This window comes from Palaemon carinicauda, chromosome 31, assembly GCF_036898095.1.
Source record: "Palaemon carinicauda isolate YSFRI2023 chromosome 31, ASM3689809v2, whole genome shotgun sequence".
Taxonomy (NCBI): Eukaryota; Metazoa; Arthropoda; class Malacostraca; order Decapoda; family Palaemonidae; genus Palaemon; species Palaemon carinicauda.
In genome coordinates, this window is record NC_090755.1 from 8,993,823 (window position 1) to 9,012,262 (window position 18,440).

General features: G+C 35.2%; 1 protein-coding gene across 3 annotated transcripts in view; it reads left to right on the forward strand.

Moving 5' to 3' along the window:
• The window catches only part of LOC137624260 (fibroblast growth factor receptor-like 1), a 75,479-nt gene that overhangs the window by 43,937 nt on the left and 13,102 nt on the right, over window positions 1-18,440 (forward strand). For all 3 annotated transcript variants that reach the window (XM_068354788.1, XM_068354789.1, XM_068354790.1), the window contains exons 2-4: window positions 2,967-3,126; window positions 12,318-12,382; window positions 15,089-15,193. In XM_068354788.1, coding sequence (XP_068210889.1) covers window positions 2,967-3,126; window positions 12,318-12,382; window positions 15,089-15,193 — 330 coding nt within the window. The remainder of the gene's footprint in view (window positions 1-2,966; window positions 3,127-12,317; window positions 12,383-15,088; window positions 15,194-18,440) is intronic.

Here is an 18,440-nt window from a genome sequence, read left to right on the forward strand (position 1 = left end):
TAATCACACCCTTCCCCCCCCCCCTCCTCCTCTGCCCCCCCCACCCCCCTTCATGGCCCATGCCCTAGCGACCCCCCTTAATAGCCTTTGCTCTGCAATGGATCATTGTTGGATAAATTGGCTGGTGAATTTATTTGGGACGTAGGCGTTCATTTTGACCAGATGTAGAAGATGGTTTATATGATGGCTGCTTCATTCGTTTTGGATAGAAATGGCTGAATTAAAACGTATGGAGGCAACCGACCCTTTTTTTTATAGTGGCAAGGACGAAAACTTTGGGTTTCAAAAATTTTGATTATGGTTTGATACTTAAAACTTATTAGAGAGAGAGAGAGAGAGAGGAGAGAGAGAGAGAGAGAGAGAGAGAGAGAGAGAGAGAGAGAGGAGAGAGAGAGAGAGAGAGAGAGATTAAGCATCTAATTTTTAAGGGTAATGAAGTTAATTTTTATTTCGATGGATATATTTCAGTTATAGCTCTTAAACGCATAAAAACATTTTTGTCTGTATTCAATACTGTCTGGTGTGTAAATTAATTTATCAGGTGCTGCACATTTTAACTAATTCCTGCCTGTAAATTTGAGTTGTGAATAATTTACACTTCTTAATTACAGAAACATTTTTTTTTCATTCTGATCACATCCATGAGACATAAATATTGCTTTTAAGAAAATAAAATGACTAATGTTAACTATGTGCTCTTCTTTGTCTCTGGAAATAAATTTGTTGTTTAACCTCATGCTATGGTCCCTTGGCTTCCCGCATTGCAAGGGATACTTATAAAAGCAAAATCGTTATAACAGTTAAATAGAATTTTAAAACATTTCAATGGTAAACTTTACAGCCACGATTATGTATAGGATGAATTGTATTACAGCTTTTGTTATAATTTTGATGTGTATGGAGAGATGTACAGTTTGTACACAAACACAAACACACACACAAACAAACACACACACCCCGAGATATTACAGATTTTCGTTGTTATAATGACTACTTACTGTGAGAGAAGTACGTTTATACACACACACTATTACAAATTTTCATTGTTACAATTACGACTTACACAGAGATGTACGGTTTACACACACACACACACACACACACACAGTGGGGAGAAGGAGAGGGATGCATAATTATTGGAATATAACCCGTCAAGGCTACCGATTTTTTTCCCGTCCATTTTATTAATTATTAATCAAGCTTTTTACTCGGGCCAAATTTCCCTGATTTTATTTCCTGCGGGATGACTTTTAAAAACGCGTGATGGAGATTATTAAATATTTCAATTCAGAAAATGGTTAATGTATCCCGTGATTTTTTTTTTCTCCCGGTAGGTAATTTGTGTCGGGAGAAATGGAAAAGAATTGAGGGGGGAAGTTCACACTCAGGGAAAAATGCTGACGTGAGGAAATAGTCATCATTATCATGCAAATATTATCCTCCTTTTTTTAAACCTCTCTTTCACGCCACTTCCCCTCATGCCCTTATCCTCATTCCCCCTTCCCCTCATCCCCCTCCCATCATCCCCCTCCCCTTCCCATCATCCCCCTCCCCTTCCCATCATCCCCCTCCCCTTCCCATCATCCCTCTCCCCTTCCCATCATCCCCCTCCACTCTCCCTTCCCCTCTTGCCTTTCCACTCATTCCCCATTCCTCTCACTCCCCTTTCCCTCATCCCCTCCCCATTCATAACAGTTCCCTACCGTTTGTTTCAAGCTATGGAGGTTTTATAAAAGTATTGAAATATATAGAAAAATATTATCAGTAGCACCAGTAGCTATTAAGTGACCTATATCTATGAAATAATGAGAGTTATTGTTATTGTTGTCGTAAATATGATTAAGCTTATCTCGCAAAACTAGAATTTATAGTCAATGGACCCTCAACAGCCCTAAGGCAAATAATTCATTATAAATATCACCGCCCTTTTCTGTGGGCGGGTTGTGGGTGGGAGTGTGGCTAACCACGATGTAGGATTCAATGGTTTCTGGGCCATGATAGTTTAACCGGATGTGTAATAAGTTTTTTTTTTTTTTTTGGTGGGTGTTCATTCCCACCCTCAAGTCTCAAGATGTCCGCCCATATCATTTCGAATACGGGCGGCGATGGGCGTGTTTTTTTTCCCCCCTCGGCTTTCTAATAGCAATTAACTTCCTCTTGATTGGTTTCGTTTATTGAAGAGTGAGACTGTAGGCTGGAGGGGAGGGAAGCTTGGCCGGAGGGTTGTAGTTGATAATCCCCTATGTTTACGGAGTGAGCTTTATAAAGACACACTCTCTCTCTCTCTCTCTCTCTCTCTCTCTCTCTCTCTCTCTCTCTCTCTCTCTCTCTCTCTCTCTCAGAGTAGTAGTTAAAACATAGTATGAGGGGTACCCTGAGAGGTACACTCGGTTCTTCAATGTCCTGCAACTTGCTGAAACTGCCGTGTTGTAGTTAGGAAAGTAGGAGGGGCGGGAAAGGTTGAATCTGTGCGCGCGTGCACGTGCATATGTATCTACATATTTAGCGGTCTTTTCTGACGGGTCGCTTACTCTATTTTTATATAATAGTTTAATATCAACTTTTATATACACGAACGTTAAATGTTATGAGATTACCTAAAAGAAAAAAAAACTTTATTTTGGATTTAGAGTTCTCTAGGTATAGGGTACACTCGGACACCATTTTATCTTATTTATCTTCTTGTTATTTTGAAGGTTTTGTAGTTCATGTATGAGAGATTTATTTTAATGTTTTTTACTGTCATTAATGTATCATATTACAATTGTACATTACTTGTCTTGTAGTTTTATCTCCTTATTTCCTTATTTTTCCCTGGTAAGGCCCTTTGGGCTTATAGCATCCTGGTTTTCCAACCAAGGTTTTAACTTACCTACCAATAATAATAATAATAGTAATAATTATAAAAGTCGATATAAACTTCGTAATAAATTTTTATGTAAATTTTCCATTTTCTACTCTTTCAGGACGAAGAGATCATCCCAGAGGAAGGATGGGAGCGCATGCGACTTCAGGGACGCATCCTGAAGCTGAAGGAAGTGGCCGTCAGCGACCAAGGCACTTACACCTGCACTGCCATCAATGGATTTGGAAAGGAAACTTATACCACGCATCTCACAGTTATCGGTAAGAAGTTTTAACTTTTATATCTGACTCTGTTTAGTTCAGTATTTAGTTCACAATTGTACCATTACGCTTCATTAAAACAGATTGGATATTATTTTTAGAAGGTAACTTATAATGTTACCAAATTGTTAGTATAAACACACACAACCAGACTTTAATCACTAAAAGTTGTCATAACTACTGTAGTGGGAAGATACATAGTATACACTTATACACATACATACATACATACATACATACATGCTTGCTTGCTTGCATACATACTATAGTGTGTGTATATATATATATATATATATATATATATATATATATATATATATATATATATATAATATATATATATATTAGTTAATCTCTCTCTCTCTCTCTCTCTCTCTCTCTCTCTCTCTCTCTCTCTCTCTCTCTCTCTCTCTCTCTCTCTCTCTCTCTCTCTCTCTCTCTCTTTGAGGTTGGTTTTATCATTTCAAATATGGAAGCTAAAAAAAGTATCAGCACTTTGCGGCACAACCTATGAGTATTATTATTATTTTCTAAAAGTCTGACGCTGTTCGCAGTAATGTATGTGCGTGCGTGCGTATGTATACGCGAACGGACATTACTGGCCTTAAAGGCAAGAACATTTTGCTATTGTTTCCTTTTTTTCCTGGAGGAAAGTTGGCATGGTTTTGTAATTACGAATTCTCTCGTGTTGCAGAGAGAATTGGATTTTTTCCTTTTGTCTTGTCTGTTGCAGAGTTGGGAATTGCAATGTGTATACGAGGTGCCCCGGCTGTTGAGTGTAGTGTTACAACTTATATTTCATGTATGATTTATTATTATTTTTTTATCTGGTATCAGTGGAAGTTGGGATTTTCCTCTGATCATGGCGGTTGATAAATTTAAATTGTAAATACAGCATATTTAAAATTAAAAAAGATTATGTATGCAAATATACTATACTATGAATCATAAGATTGGTAAATGTGTATTTCATGGTAAAAGATGAAGAAAAAAAATAGTTAAGGGATACTTCAAGTTTTTTCTTGTATAAAGTTCTTTTTTTTTATTTGGTATCAGCTGAAGTATAGGAATTTTCTCTGATCCAGGCGGTTAATAAATTTATATTGTAAATACAGCATATGCAAAATAAAAAGATTATTTATGCAAATATACTATGATGTATATATTTTAAATTATAAGGTTGTAAATTGTGCGTTTGCGTAGTAAAAGGTAAAAAAAAGTAAAAAATAAAAGTTAATGAACTTAATTTTTTTTTTCTCTTGAAAAGTTTTGCAATGTCGAATTCGCTTTTGTTTTTATTTAGAGATTACAAAGGTTTTGTTTTATAATGACTTCTTTCTTTAATAAATTAAGTGCTTAGAATTTGCGTTTTTTTATTCTAAATAATTTTGAAATTATTATTAACTAAGCCACAAACCTAGTTGGAAAAGCAGGATGCTATAAGCCAAAGGGCTCCAAATGTGAAAAATAGCCCAGTGAGGAAATCTATTCAAATTTATCCTGCAAATTGTTTTATAATTATTGTTCACAACGGAACTTCAAACTACTTAATGGTGTAATCACTAAATGATTTTACAATTGCGCACTTCCAATGTTTATCTGACGATCGTAAATAGATTTCCTACTAAACCTGTTTGTAAATGCACTGAGGGTAAAATTGATTTTATAATTAGAGACAAAAATAGAGATAGCTTAATAAGGGAGGAACGGTGGGTTGCGAGGGTCAAATAATGAAGGAAACTGGGATACAGAAGAAGTACGAAGGAGAGCATAGGTTAATTCTCGTCTGAGTTCTTACGAAACCTGTTTATAAAACCAATGATGGTAATGTAACATAACTAGTGTACTCGACCCGTCAAAAATGACTGAATATTTAGATATATATTACACACACACACTCACACCTTCCCACCAGGGTATGACTACTACCTCTCCCCCTTCCCTATGAAAGGGGAGGGGTAGAGTTGAGCGTAATCGAAAAAAAATATTTTTGTGTATATATCTATTATGTATTTATAAGCCAGACACTTTCTCTTTATTATATAGGATAGATTAAAGTCAAAGGTAGAGATTACTTGATGAGGAATTAGGAAGGGTTAAATAATGAGGGAGACAGAGATAATGGTCAAATAATGAGGGAGACAGATAAGGAAAAAAAGAGGAAGTAGAGCTTAGGATAATTCCCCTATTATGCAAGGGGGCTCTTTAGGAGGTGGACTGTAGTCAAGACTTGACGTAAGTGGGGTACTAACCTGTCCCTTTTGACTAGTTTGGGAAAGGAAGCATTGTAAAGTTTTAGGTGAATTAAACGAAGTCTTTTGTGTTAGCATGGCAGTGTGGAGGGGGGAAAATGACGTTGATATGGAAGGGGGGAGGGACCTCATCTCCTACACTCGCACACACACACACCCTCCCCCCCTCCATCCAGTCATCTATCTTTCGTCGGAGATAAGACTCCTAAAGACGTGAAGTCTCCAAGACTTGAACTTTGTATGAAGTAGGAGTTGCATTCTATATTATTTTGAAACTTTTTCTATACACACACACACACACACACAGCTTCTCCCCCCCCCCCCCTCATCTAGTCATCCATCTTTCGTCAAGAGATGAAACTCCAGAAGAGGTACGGATTCCTGAAGACGTGAAGTCTCCAAGACTTGAACTCTCTAAAGTAGAAGTTTGTCTATATTATTTTGAAACTTTTTCTAATTCTTACTTACTCTGAAAAACTTCATTCTACTATAATGGTCCTATTTTTTTTCCAGTGTAGAAGAATAAGAGAATTAACTTCATCGAGACACCAAAAGTTTTCGTCTTAGCTAAACTTGTTTAAATATAGATTAGAATGATCATTTATAAGTAGATCTTCTTGATTTTATCATAGTATATGATCACAATTAAATTTTATAAGAATATGGAAGAGAGAAGCTGGCATGAATGGTGTTGGTTTTTTTTTTTTTTATTCCCACAAAGCGAACTTGGACACTGTGGGTAATGCAAAATAAGAAAAGGGAGGTTACTTGAGAATATTTAAAATTTTGTTTCTTGAACTTTTTCATAAAGATTGGAAATGATTGTACGAATTTAGCTTACAAATTGATTAGTAATTTCTAAGCTAAGTGTGCAGCATGTTAGTTATCATAATTTGTCCTTTTGTTTACACTAAGTCATTTTTGAATGAAGCGTCATGAGACAGTTACTTACTTTTATTGTTGAAAAATGCATGTGAGACTCGCCTCGTATCTGAAGTCTTCGGTTTTTCCGATTTCCTTTATTTATATAACATTCCTACTTGGAAGAGGCGAATCAGTCACTTTTCAGAAAAACTGGGACTGAAATGACTTCTTTTTTTTCCTTTTAGGAGCCCACTATTAGTAGCCTACTGTTTTTATTATGAAAAAATTTCTTTCTTCAGCTGTAAAATTGGTTATACGTTCAATTCTTTGAGAATATTTTGCTTTAAATTCATTTCACTAGTTTAGGAGATCAAATAGGTGTTTTCGACATATCGCTGGATTCTTTTACCTATAGAATTTATATGTCTGGAATGTCACTTGCCTCAAATGTATGTATGTTCATTCCACAGTAAGTATGAAAATGAAATTTCCCATTTCCTCTAAATCACAAAACGTAACTTCACAAACCTTCCATTACTTCGTGTTCTACCACGAAGAATATGAGAATGTGGGTACCCACCTATGAATGGCATGTTTCATTGTACATGCAAAATAGAATTCCCCAGCTGTTGAGGACGAGGAGTTGCAGAATCCCCAACCATTTGAGATTTTTTTTTTTTTTTTCATAGGAATATAGTCTCGTAAGACCGATGAAAACAGAGCAGCGAATCCTTTTCTTTTTAAAGTTTCAACAGTGTTTTCCGCCTCAGGCATTTGATTTGAGATAACATAAGGTTTCTGTACTTCTTCTTCTTCTTGCGTGCATCCATATACACCAGGAAATGGCCATTTTGGGTGTGCATTTTATCACAACGGAGGTTTTCTCATTACAGAGGATTATTCTTGAGGAATAATCATGGAAGTGTTTGTGTAAGGGCTGTGATGTTGATGTAGAAGTTTCCTTTTTTTTTTTAAATTGTAGCATTACCCATAGCCTGTATTTTATTACAACGTCAGCATTTTCCTTCAGGAAGGGGGAAATCGAATGTTAGAAATAATTTGAGCTCAATTCATGTGATTGTTATTTTCATTTTCAATGCAAAAATAAAATTTTTATTTGTAAAAGAGAGAGAGAGATTTGAGAGAGAGAGAGAGAGAGAGAGAGAGAGAGAGAGAGAGAGATGAGAGAGAGAGAGAGAGAGAGAGAGAGAGAGAGAGAAAGTCCATATGCCGAAAGCAACCTCGTGCAAGTAAACACTGATTCAATCACTTTATTCCTCTCTAATTTCGCCAAAGCAATTTCCCCAAATATCACAAACTATTTTGTTTGCATATTTAATCCAAGAGCGACGACTGAAGAGAATATTGCCAAAAAAAAAAAAAGAAGGGGGGGGGGGGGCAAATCCTCCCATCAAATTCACCGCGGAAATAGTGTACGCTGTAATAGGCCGTTCATAAATGCCTTTACTGTTGTTTGAAAAAAAAATGTTGATTATTTAATCGGGCGTTATACGAATCGCAGGACCGTTCATTAAACCCCGCAGAAGGGGGATAAAAATAAAGAATTACGCTCGGAATGTTAAATTGGATGTTTGGAATAGCTGCATTTTGATGTTGGTGGTGTTTATGTTTGCGTACTCTTATGTTTGCTTTATTTCAATATGTAATCTGAAATAGATGCTTGACCTGACAAATTGAAGAGTAAAATTTAGGTTTAATCAGTTAATAATCACAAGACTGCTTGTTCCATATAAAAATTGGATGTTAGAAATGGCTGTTGTTGTTATTGTTGCTGGTGCTACTGTTATTAGTTTATGATTCCTGACATTTGTTTGTTCCCTGACCTTTAAAATTATCTTTTGGTTTTATCAGTAAGAACACTTCTTATTTTTTTTTTCATTTTTTTTAATCATATAAAAGCATGGTCAGATTAGTCAACTTACAGAATAGCATTACCTCGTCGTTAGGAAAATTGTCAGCCTTTAGGTGGACCTGACTTGAAGTGAATGATAGATAAGGAAATGGGTTTAAAACTATTCATTGGCATCAGGTTTAGAAATGGAAAGATCCTCAATTCTAACTCCAACAGTCTGAGACGATCGCCCAAATATTTAGAAACTATTTTGTGACTTTTAATTCCTCGAAACTCCGACGCAAGCATCATGCTTTTAATGAAAAAAGTTGTGCTTTGGTAATTGAAATAAAAGGTTCTCGTTATATTAAGTTATAAAATATATTCAAATTGCCGAAGGAACAAGAAAATGTGCTGGTAGAAAGCCAATTTGTAAGGAAGAACTTGTAATCATTAATGATATAAGTTGACCACTTTGAGAATAGAATGTATGTGGTCCTAAGTGTGTATATTATATATCAGTTTTGTAGGTGAACCTTACTGAGAATGTAATAACCTCGTGTACGTTATAAAATGGAAAACTTTTATCAGTGAGCAAAACTTACGAATACGGAACACTAATGTGTTATTTTTTGCTTAAACTTCAAAAAGTTTAACAGGAGCTTCCAATTGTCCTGTTTAAGTCTTCAGAATGAAAATTTAAACTAGGGTAAGCAGCTCTTCTAGGTGAAGGACATTCCAATATCAAAACATTGTTTATTCTTTAGTGCATAGGCTCTGTACCAAGGTCTTCCACTGTCTTGGGTTAGAGTTCTGTTGCTTGAGGGTACTCTCGGGCTCGCTAATCTATCAAGGTCTATAGAATATTCTATAGACCTTGAATCTATCTGTATCCCCATTTCCTTTCCTCGCTGGGTTATTATCGAGTCCTCGGGGTTAGAGAACCTATTTTCAATCCTGGGTTGTAAAGTAGCCAGTAATAATATAAAATATTATATAGCAGAGAAAGTTGAAAGGTCATTTAACGAGCAGAAATAAACGCATTCAATCATTTTCTCTATTCAATTACCTCCCCCCCCCCCTGTAAAGAGTTCATCACGGAAGCAAGCTGCTGGTTTCTCCTTTTTTCCATCGATCGTTAATCATAGAACGAAGGTGATTTTGTCGTGCGTTATTTGATGCGTTAATTAATTTTTTTCTCTGATGTCTGGGGGGTAATTAATGCATTATTTTGAGAAGCTTCCCCGATATTTATTTCGACCACAGAGTCCCCACGTCTCTGCTTCGAAGATGTTTTTTTTTTCTTTTTTTTTTCTTTTTTTTCTTTTTTTTTGTGGTTGGATAGGTCTTCCACCATTGAGAGATATATATAAAATTCGTGAGCAGAAAGGCAAATTCAGGGTAAAATAATTCTCTTAATGATGAAGAAGAAATTCAATTTTATGAATTACCTGTGCTTTCTGATCAAGTCTAAGGGGGAATTTTTTTCGTTGTTTTTGATAGGAGCCCACTGTTTTTATTATGAAAAATTATGCCTTTCTTTCTTCAGCTGTAAAATTGGTTATACGTTTCAATTGTTGGGAATATTTTGCTTTAAATTCATTAAGTGTTTTTGACATATCTGGTTTCTTTTGCTTTCGTCGAGATAATATTTTGAAAATTGTTTATATGCATGATTAAAAGTGTGATGGTATTAAAAAAAAAAATTTAAATTCTATTAAAAGTATTATGTATTTTTATAAAATTTCTCGATCATCTTTGTAAAGATCTATTGTATCGTATACATTTAACTTTTCCTATTTCTTTGGGTATCAATTGCACTTGAGAAACCTTTTTTTCCTTCGTCTGATACCCCTCCTCCTAAACAAACCCCCCCCCCCCCCAATACACACACACACGCACACTCCCACCCCATCTAATCCGCCCCCCCTCCCACCAGAACCCCTCCCCTTTTCCCTCCAGAATCCTCTCTTTCCTCCAGAACCCCCCTTTCCTTCCAGAACTCCTAAAGGCATTCTGGAATCAGTTTGTCACAGGAAAGGAGAAAAACATTTGTTGTCCTACCCCCGCCATTTACACCTGCATGGCACCCCCAATTTCGACCTTGATTTTTCAATATATTTTGGCCTATTGAAAGTTTATAGAAAAAGATTTCGAAGGAGGAGGAGATGAGACCACATTCTAACTTGAGAGTTGATATCCCATTGTTTCTGTTATTGTATTTTTTTTAATTCATTGATTTGATTGACGGATTCGGAGAAATTGGATGAAGGAAATCCTTAGGGTTAAGTAACTGACAGGGAAGGAGTATACTGTATCTCGTATTACAATAATGAGCTTGTTAATCTTTAATTATGTAATGCGTTCACTAGACTTTTGTAATCTTATTAGTGTAAACACAAAGTATAAACACGATCTTTCTAGAAAGTCACTCCTTTGCAAAATGCATAAGTTGTATCTATTTGTTTAAAGAAGTAAAGGTAAATTCAATTTAAATTGCATTTATTGGTGGAAATTTACATTCTATACATTCTATAACCACCGCACAATGCTTGCAATCCTGTTGCGAGGAAAGTGGAAAGTAAAGAAATATTGCACAAGCTACATGTTTAGCTAGAGTTAAAATAGTTCAAACTTGCAGCGAATGTTTTTATGCTGAACAGGCTAACACAAGTCTTTTTTTTATAGTTTATTTATGAAATATGTTTTGATGTTAGTTTTGAAATATTATTTTAACTGTTCATTATTCTCAGATCGCTTATTTATTTCATTGTTCCCTTTCCTCACTGGGCTATTTTTCTCTGTTGGAGCCCTTTAACTTATAGCATCTTGCTTTTCCAACTAGGGTTGTAACTTGGATAATAATAATAATAATAATAATAATAATAATAATAATAATAATAAAAACTCTTAACTTTACCCAAAATTCAGGTCTGTGGGACGGTTGTCAGCTAGCAGTAGTTTCTTGTTCATTATCAGAGAGCAAACGCATCCTCCACACCCCCCCTCTCTCTCTCTCTCTCTCTCTCTCTCTCTCTCCTCTCTCTCTCTCTCTCTCTCTCTCAAAAGAGACTGATAGAATCCGTATTTGGTGGAAAGATGAACAAACTGAGGAACAGCAATTTTCATCTTTCGTAGTTCTCGTCGAAGATGAGATTAATGGCCAGAAAGCTGCGCTCGAGAGCCGAAGGGCGTGTAATGTACTCCACACCAGCACCACTCATTTACATTATTCATTAACTCCTGCTGTCTCCTCCCATTCCTTTGAGGGGTTAAATGAGAGTGAGAGAGAGAGAGAGAGAGAGAGAGAGAGAGAGAGAGAGAGAGAGAGAGAGAGAGAGAGAGAGAGAGAGAGAGAGAGAATTTTCAAATGAGAACGTAACATTCTTGAAAGATGGAGAATCATCTGGGTAGAGGGGAGAAAGAATGAGGAGGAGAGAGAGAGAGAGAGAGAGAGAGAGAGATGAGAGATGAGAGAGAGAGAGAGAGAGAGAGAGGGGGGGGAGAGAGAGAGAGAGATGCGGTTTTCAAATTCAAATTAATCAGAACTAACATTCTCGAAAAGAGAGAGAATCTTCTGTTTCAGAAGAAAGGAAAGGAGGAGAGAGAGAGAGAGAGAGAGAGAGAGAGAGAGAGAGAGAGAGAGAGAGAGAGAGAGAGAGAGAGAGAGAGAGAGAGAGAATTTATCTAGGATTGCCGAGCGTCAGCTGGGATGTTGAGGCATTTGTAGCTGACGTTTAGGTTCGGCCCGGGAGCCAATGAACAAACATGGTCGTGCAAGCAAAGTGCTTGTTCAAGGGTGTTTGGTGTTTTTTAATTATTTTGGGAATTTACACACGGATTACATTAACCTCTATGCCAAGCATATTTTAATATTCATTGAAATATTTATTTTTTCCTTTCCTCACTGGGCTATTTTCCCTGTGGAGCCCCTGGGCTTATGGCGTTCTCCTTTTCCAACTAAGGTTGTAGCTTAGTAATTAATGATAATAATTTATTTTGATATACTATTTTGCAACTATTATTCATATTTTCAACGAAAACTTTGTAATGTCTGAACGAATTTTAAACATGTTTAATTCATGGCTGTTCTTTAAAGAATGATAAAATTGTTAATCGCTGGTAAGATAGTGTCTATGCATGTATAATCAAAATTAATATTTAAATGTTTTTGCTCGTGACTTTCATACATGTTATTTATACATTTTGATTCATCTTTTCAGATCCATTAGCAAGCATCGTCTTCATCTTCGTCAATCCCCGGGGGATTAGCTCGGAATTCACTCAGGTAAGTTTAAAGTATTAAAGGATTTCTAAAGGTTTATCTTTGCCTTTTAATTTTAAAATAAAAAGTAAAATTCAGCCTTACAGTTTTCACAATTAAAAAGATGGTTGGATGGAAAAATTACAGTTGCAAAAATGTACACACGTAGTTCTTTACCATGATCTCAAATAAAATTGTTAATTATCTTGAAATGATGGCGTTCATTATAGAAGTTAACATTTGCAATATGTGTTGGTCTATTTTCTTAGTCTTATTACACAACTTACCCCTGTCTTACTGGATTTACAAGAGCAGTTTCTCGTATGCATTTTTAGGTATTTAGGGTCTCGTATAGCATATTCTGCGTAATAATTGGTCAAATCTACATAATCGAAATAGCACTTAAAAAACAAGGACTTTTTGCAGTTTCTTGAAAGCATTAATATCTTCTTTAGGTTCTCTAGTGAGAGCTTATCATACTGTACAGTCTTGGTCTCAGATTTGAAGGTCTAGGATTCTCTAGAACATTCGTAGTAAATCTTGGCTCCAATAACTTGAAAAAAAAAAATCGGTAACCGCAATCGAGGTGAATTATTCTAACCGAAGACTGTGACACTTTTGTTCAACTACAGTATTAAGAGAAATAAAGATGATAATTTTATCCAATAGTTTTAAAACCCCCATCAATTCGAAAGATAAGAATCTAGGTATGGTTTTAATCATATAGTGAATTAAATCTACGATTATGTTTATGAAAATAAAGCTTATTGTCAGATACGTTAAGAGGCTTAGGAATTCAGACATAGATATTGTAGGTTGACATTTGATGAATAGCCAACAGAGATGGGGATGAAGTAGAAGGCTCGATTATTGATGGGAAGAGAGGATCAGTTACGATTTAGACCAAATGGGAATTTTGGTAAAAAAAGAAAAAAATACAGAAGCTACAAGTCGAGACGTATACGACATTGACGAAAACCTGTTCCATATCCTATACTCAAAGTGGGAGAAGAAATTACGAGAATTCCTATCACATCCTAATGTTGCCAAAACTTCTTTCACATCCTGATATTGTAGATGAGAGAAACAAAGGTCTTATTAGTATTGCAAAAAGAAAAAAATTAACGAAAGTTTCTATCACATCCTAATATTAAAAATGGGAAAAAATACGAAACTAAATTTTACATCCTGTTATGTAGATGAGAGAAAAAAAAATCTCATTATAAAATTGTAAATGAGGAGAAAAAATGACAATCCTATCACATCCTAATACTGCAAATGTTTTAAAAAAAATATTTGAAAAGTTCATGGGACGATGAAGCTATCCGTTAAGCTGAAGGACTTGAATGCGAATAATTAAATGTTAGTTTTTATCAATGAATGCTACGACAAAGCTGAGCGAATTACATTGTCCGTGAAGCGTCCACACTTTATTGGGCAAAATGAATGCAGCTCGATTCATTTGCATAATTTCATTCTATAAAGATTTTTTTTTTTTGACAGATTGTCTCCATCCAAGTCATTTTAAGTTATTCACATTGGAGCTATATTATTAATTATTATTATTATTATTATTATTATTATTATTATTGTTGTTGTTGTTGTTGCCATTGTTGTTGCAATTATTATTATTACTATTTTTATTATTGTACTGTTATTATTATTACTTTTATTATTATTATTACTTATTATTGTTATTACTATTATTATTATTGCTATTGTTATTACTATTATTATTATTACTATTATTATTATTACTATTATTATTATTATTATTATCTTCATTACTATTATTATTGTCATGAAACGCGACATTTAAGAGTAAAGTTTTGATCGCAAATTTACCAGCTTCGTTGTGGAACTTTACAAATAAAGCTGTTCAGTTTTCTACGGTAAACTGTAGACCCTTTAATTGATCGATAAGTACTGCAATATGAACGTTAAATTTATATTACCTTGGTGTTTATTAAATTTATTATTGTTATTATTGATGGATCAAAGGGAATCTATATCCCTGACAATTCAAGTTTAATGAGGCATATTGTGCTTTATTTGTTTACAGTTCACGTCATCTTCAAGTACTTTACTGTTAACTTTTCGTTATCAGGTTTTTTTTTATTATACATTACAAATATCTATTCTTAGTCTAATAGGGACAATCTTCCATAGACAAGTTGGACCTTAGAGTTACATAAAGTAAAGCCACTTTCATATGTATGTCAGGGTTTCAGTAAACCGAGGAAAGAGTTATAATTCATGTTTGTGGTATTGCTAAGACTGATAGCTGCCATATTAACGCGTTTCATGAATATTATTCAATTATAATCCTCTTCGAGTTCATTGCGTCCTTAAATATACCAGCAGGCTTCATCAGTTTCATAAGAAGCAATCCTTATTGCTCTAGTCTTGTGTAGTGCCGTAGCCTCTGTACCATGGTTTTCCACTGTTTTGGGTTAAGAGTTCTCTTGGTTGAGGGCGCATTATTCTATTTTCCTTATTTCATTTCTTCACTAGCATATTTTCCCTGTTTGAATCCTGGGGTTTATACTGTAGAACCCTGCTTTTCGAACTAGGGTTGTAGCTTAGATAGTAATAGTAAAGATGATGATGATAATCTAAAAGTTACAGTAACTTCATAGACCCACAATACAATGAATTAACTTCTCCTTCCGCAATTACCTTTATATTTGAATATGTAAATATATCATTGGTTTTCTCTTTATCTTACAGGTTTTGCCTCCAGCACCAGGGATCGTGGATAAATTGGTGGGCCACAACATAAAGCTGAAATGTCTGGTCACCGGAGTTCCAGAACCCACAGTTACTTGGCTAAAGGTCGGTTCACTTGTAGTTTTACTTAACTGTTTGTATTAAATTAAGTGGAACTTGAATAATACAAAGAGGTGTGCAAATTAACACACACACACACACACACGCAAAGGGTTACAGCAGCTTTCGCTCGTTTGACCAATGAAGTTAGTCAGTTCAATCAAATGAAAAACTCTAAACTTTTTACCGAGGCTTTGCGAGTTTCTTGCAATTCAAAAATTCTCCTGATATAATGTGTAAGTGTATTTTGTATTTCTTCATTAAAAAGATTGGTCATACATTGTGTTTGCAGTTGGGTTCTTTTGAGAAAACTTCACATGTAGTTAATGTTGAATTTAACTGTCAAGTAGTAAGAAATCAACATGAATAGTCTAACGTGTATTATTTAATTTTATAACGCGAGATTAAATAAGATACTGAAATAAGTTCTGGATATTGAATTACAACAAGACAGCAGTGGGATTTCTAAAACCCTGTAGGACTCTTCCAAAAAGATTTTTATGGATGAAGCAAATATAGGCTAAAGGAACTACACTTTAGGTAGGAGGCTGGAAGGGCGCCATTAGACGAAAGATAAACATTACCGATATTAATTAAAGGTCGGAAAGCAATGCAGTTGGGGACCGAAGAAACTTTGTGTTTATTGTGAGTATATAAATCCATACAAACAAATATATCCTCTATTTCAAGAAAGGAAATATATTGATCCTTAAGAGTTTGTACTTATCCGGTGCATCTTGAGCTGCAATGTTTGCACATTATTATTATTGTTACTTGCTAAGCTACAACCCTAGTTGGAAAAGCAGGATGCTATAAGGACCAGGGGTCCCAACAGGGAAAATAGCCCAGTGAGGAAAGGAAACAAGGAAAACTAAAATATTTTTTAAGAACAATAACGACATTAAAATAAATATTTCCTATATAAACTATAAAAACTTAAACAAAACAAGAAGAGTAGTTGGAGAGAATAGTGTGCCCGAGTGTACCCTCAAACAAGAGAACTCTAACCCAAGACAGTGGAAGACCATGGTACAGAAGCTATGTCACTACCCAACACTAGAGAACAATAGTTTGATTATGGAGTGTTCTTCTCCTAGAAGAGCGGCTTACCATACTACTATTACAGTCTAAGACATATAATGGAACATAAAATCACACACTCATTGAAGAAAATAGTAATATGGAAGGGTTCCATACTCGACACAGTATTACCGCGTAAATGAAATAATTTGAATTAGAAAAACGGATTCAGTCTTCCCCTTCTTTGGTCCATTACGGTTTTACAACCTGAGGATGCGAAGACTAGGTACGCGAGGAGGAGAAAACAGGAGAGCAGCAGCAGAGACTCGGCTGTAGTACAATAGTAATGAAGATGGATGGAGTATCCTCTCGTGTCACAATCTAAATGGATCACCAGCGGACAAACGTACGCACCCTACACGCAAGGAACGGGCCTGGGGTTTTACTTAAGTTACCCATCCCCTCTCCTCTGTCTCAAATCTCACATTATTATTATTATTATTATTATTATTATTATTATTATTATTATTATTATTACTTGCTAAGCTACAACTCTAGTTGGAAAAGCAATATGCTATAAGCCCAAGGGCTCCAACAGGGAAAATAGCCCAGTGAGGAAATGAAATAAGAAAATAAACTACAATAGAAGTAGAAGAACAATAATAACATTGAAATAAATCTCATAAACTTCAAAATAACAAGAGGTAGAGAAATAAGATTGTACATTACATCTACATGAGGGATGGAAAAATAGCCCAGTGAGGAAAGGAAACAAAATACAAGAGAAGTATAAGAACAATAATCACATTAGAATAAATCTTAAATTATAAACTTCAAAATAACAAGAGGAAGGGAAATAAAATGGTGCATTACGTGTATATGAGCGATGGGGCAGGGATGAGTGTATTGTTTTCAACGGAGGTGCAGATGTGGCGATAGACTGGAGACATGAGGGTGATACAGCGGAGAGAGGGGAAAGACATTAAGTGTTTTAAAAAAAAGTGAAGTTGGGAAAAAAGAAAATTAGAAACTTGCATTCTCCTCTTGGATAGTAAGGTACAAATCATCATGAACATCACGCTGTATTTTAAGCGGTGAAATTTGCTTGGGGTCTTTAAAATTAAATTTCATTAAAACACGGTAGAAATTTATTTCATGAACATAATATTGTCAAATTAACTACTGTAAGGTGAAGCATGCTAAAACTTAGTATATGGTGAAATTATTCGAACAGGTTGTATACATAAAATATGTTACAATTATGGTACACACACGATTGCAGAAACCCCCATCTGAATATGGTACACATTTAATAGGAGAACTGTCTAAATAAGAAACCGTAGGAATATGGTACACACAAACGCGAATTTGTATAAATCATATAGATGAATTTTATTTATACCCGAAATTAATTGGATGAGTAGGCAGAAAAAAAATGTAATACGAATTTTGTGGAGAAATTATTTAATATCTCTCTAAAAAAATTGAACTAATAGGTTATATTGAATGAATTACTACGGTAGAGAAACCTCGAGAGGAAGAATGAAATGGAGACCAAGAGGAGGTAGATGAGAAGTAGAGGAAGATAAGAATATGTAAGAGGGAGAGGAACCACAGTCTCACGTGTCATGGTATTTGCAACTAACAATTTGGATGCTAATGGAAATCAATGGGGGATCGGAACCTCGGAACCTCTGGTAATAAACGTTCCCCCCGGCCCCGACGATGGTTTTTTTTTATTACCGTTCCTCTCCCTCCTTCCAAGTTGACATTTTTCTTCGGCATTTTCAGTAATTGGTTCTTAGGTTCTGAATAAATAGATTTCATTTGGGTAGAAGGATTTTCCGTAGGGACGCTGTTAAATGGGACGTGGAAGTTCCATGTATTAGAGGTTAACTACTAATCGTGTGATTTGTATTCTGACTTATTAAAGCTTTGGAAGAGAGAGAGAGAGAGAGAGAGAGAGAGAGAGAGAGAGAGAGAGAGAGAGAGAGAGAGAGAGAGATTGTTCTCCAGCATCAAAATACTAGTTACAAAGATGAAGACTGAAGTTAGTCGGTATTTCTTTTATTTTGAGGTGGTCAGGATTACTGTGGTATTCAGTAGACATCTTTTACATTGCTGCTTCAGTAATATTAAAGGGGAGTATTTATAGTATTTGACAAAATAATTTAACTACAGCATTTTGCTACACATTGTTGTTCGTCATTTTAGTGTGCAAACACCATTTATA